The 930-nt window shown below is 47.1% G+C and overlaps 1 protein-coding gene across 2 annotated transcripts in view; it reads left to right on the top strand.

Moving 5' to 3' along the window:
* Kif24 (kinesin family member 24) overlaps positions 1–930 on the top strand; it is an 81725-nt gene that overhangs the window by 53497 nt on the left and 27298 nt on the right. For both annotated transcript variants that reach the window (XM_010619221.2, XM_010619222.2), the window contains exon 6: positions 522–609. In XM_010619221.2, the coding sequence (XP_010617523.1) occupies positions 522–609 (88 nt within the window). The remainder of the gene's footprint in view (positions 1–521; positions 610–930) is intronic.

Raw genomic sequence — 930 nt, 5'->3', positions numbered from 1 at the left:
TCCTCGTTCCTCCTCCTCCTCCTCTTTCCTCCCCCTCCTTCCTCTTGCTGTGTAGTTCTGGCTGGTTTTGAACTCACTGTGTAGCACAGGCTGGCCTCAAACAGTGATCCTCCTGCCTCAGCCTCCCAAGTGGTGTGATTACAGGTCTGCGCCACCATGCCCAGCCTGGCTTTCTTTGTGTGTGTGTGCGTGCGCGCATGCACATGCTGCATACGTGTGCAGGGTACTGGGGACTGAACTCAGCTCCTTCACGTTAAGCTACAGTAAATCACCATTTATTAATTGATTGATTGAGTGATTAATTGGCAGAATCTTACAAAGGCACTAAATTGTCCGGGCTAGACTCAAACTCAGTATCCTCCTGCCTGAGGTTCCCAGCATGCTGGTATTACATGCATGTACTACCATGCTGAGTGGCAAAGTGGTACTTAATGAGGGAGTGGTAGAATGGATTCTGGGGAAACAAAACCAAAGTCTGTTACAGCAACACCACCAGACCAACTACATTTTTGCCTCTTTAGGCTCTTCGCAAGAGAAGACAGCAAGCACGTGGTGCAGATAGTGGGACTGCAAGAGCTCCAGGTGGATACTGTGGAGCTCCTCTTAGAGGTATTTAATTCTTCCTTCATCCCCCTCCCGCCCCGCCACCTTAGCAGCCTAAGTCCAGGGAAAGAATTCATTTTGTTATTTAGCAAGTGTGATGGACTCAGATCTAGGCAAAGGTCAAGGACAAGCACTGCATTTCACGTTTGTGAAATATGAGTCCTTTTCTAAGAGCATAGCTTGTTTCTCCACAGAGTTAATGTCCCAATGCCATGGAGTGGGAGGTAGAGTATGTGGGAGAAGCTAATGCAAGATAAGGATGCTCTGGGCTACTCTTAGGAAAACTGCTGGAGGCAGATGTTCTTTTTTTTTTTTTTTTTTTTTTTT

Source organism: Fukomys damarensis, unplaced genomic scaffold (genome assembly GCF_012274545.1).
Source record: "Fukomys damarensis isolate Sample0158 unplaced genomic scaffold, DMR_v1.0_HiC HiC_scaffold_36, whole genome shotgun sequence".
Taxonomy (NCBI): domain Eukaryota; kingdom Metazoa; phylum Chordata; class Mammalia; order Rodentia; family Bathyergidae; genus Fukomys; species Fukomys damarensis.
The sequence above is the reverse complement of the archived record's forward strand: the minus strand, read 5'-3'. Positions and strand labels throughout refer to the sequence as shown.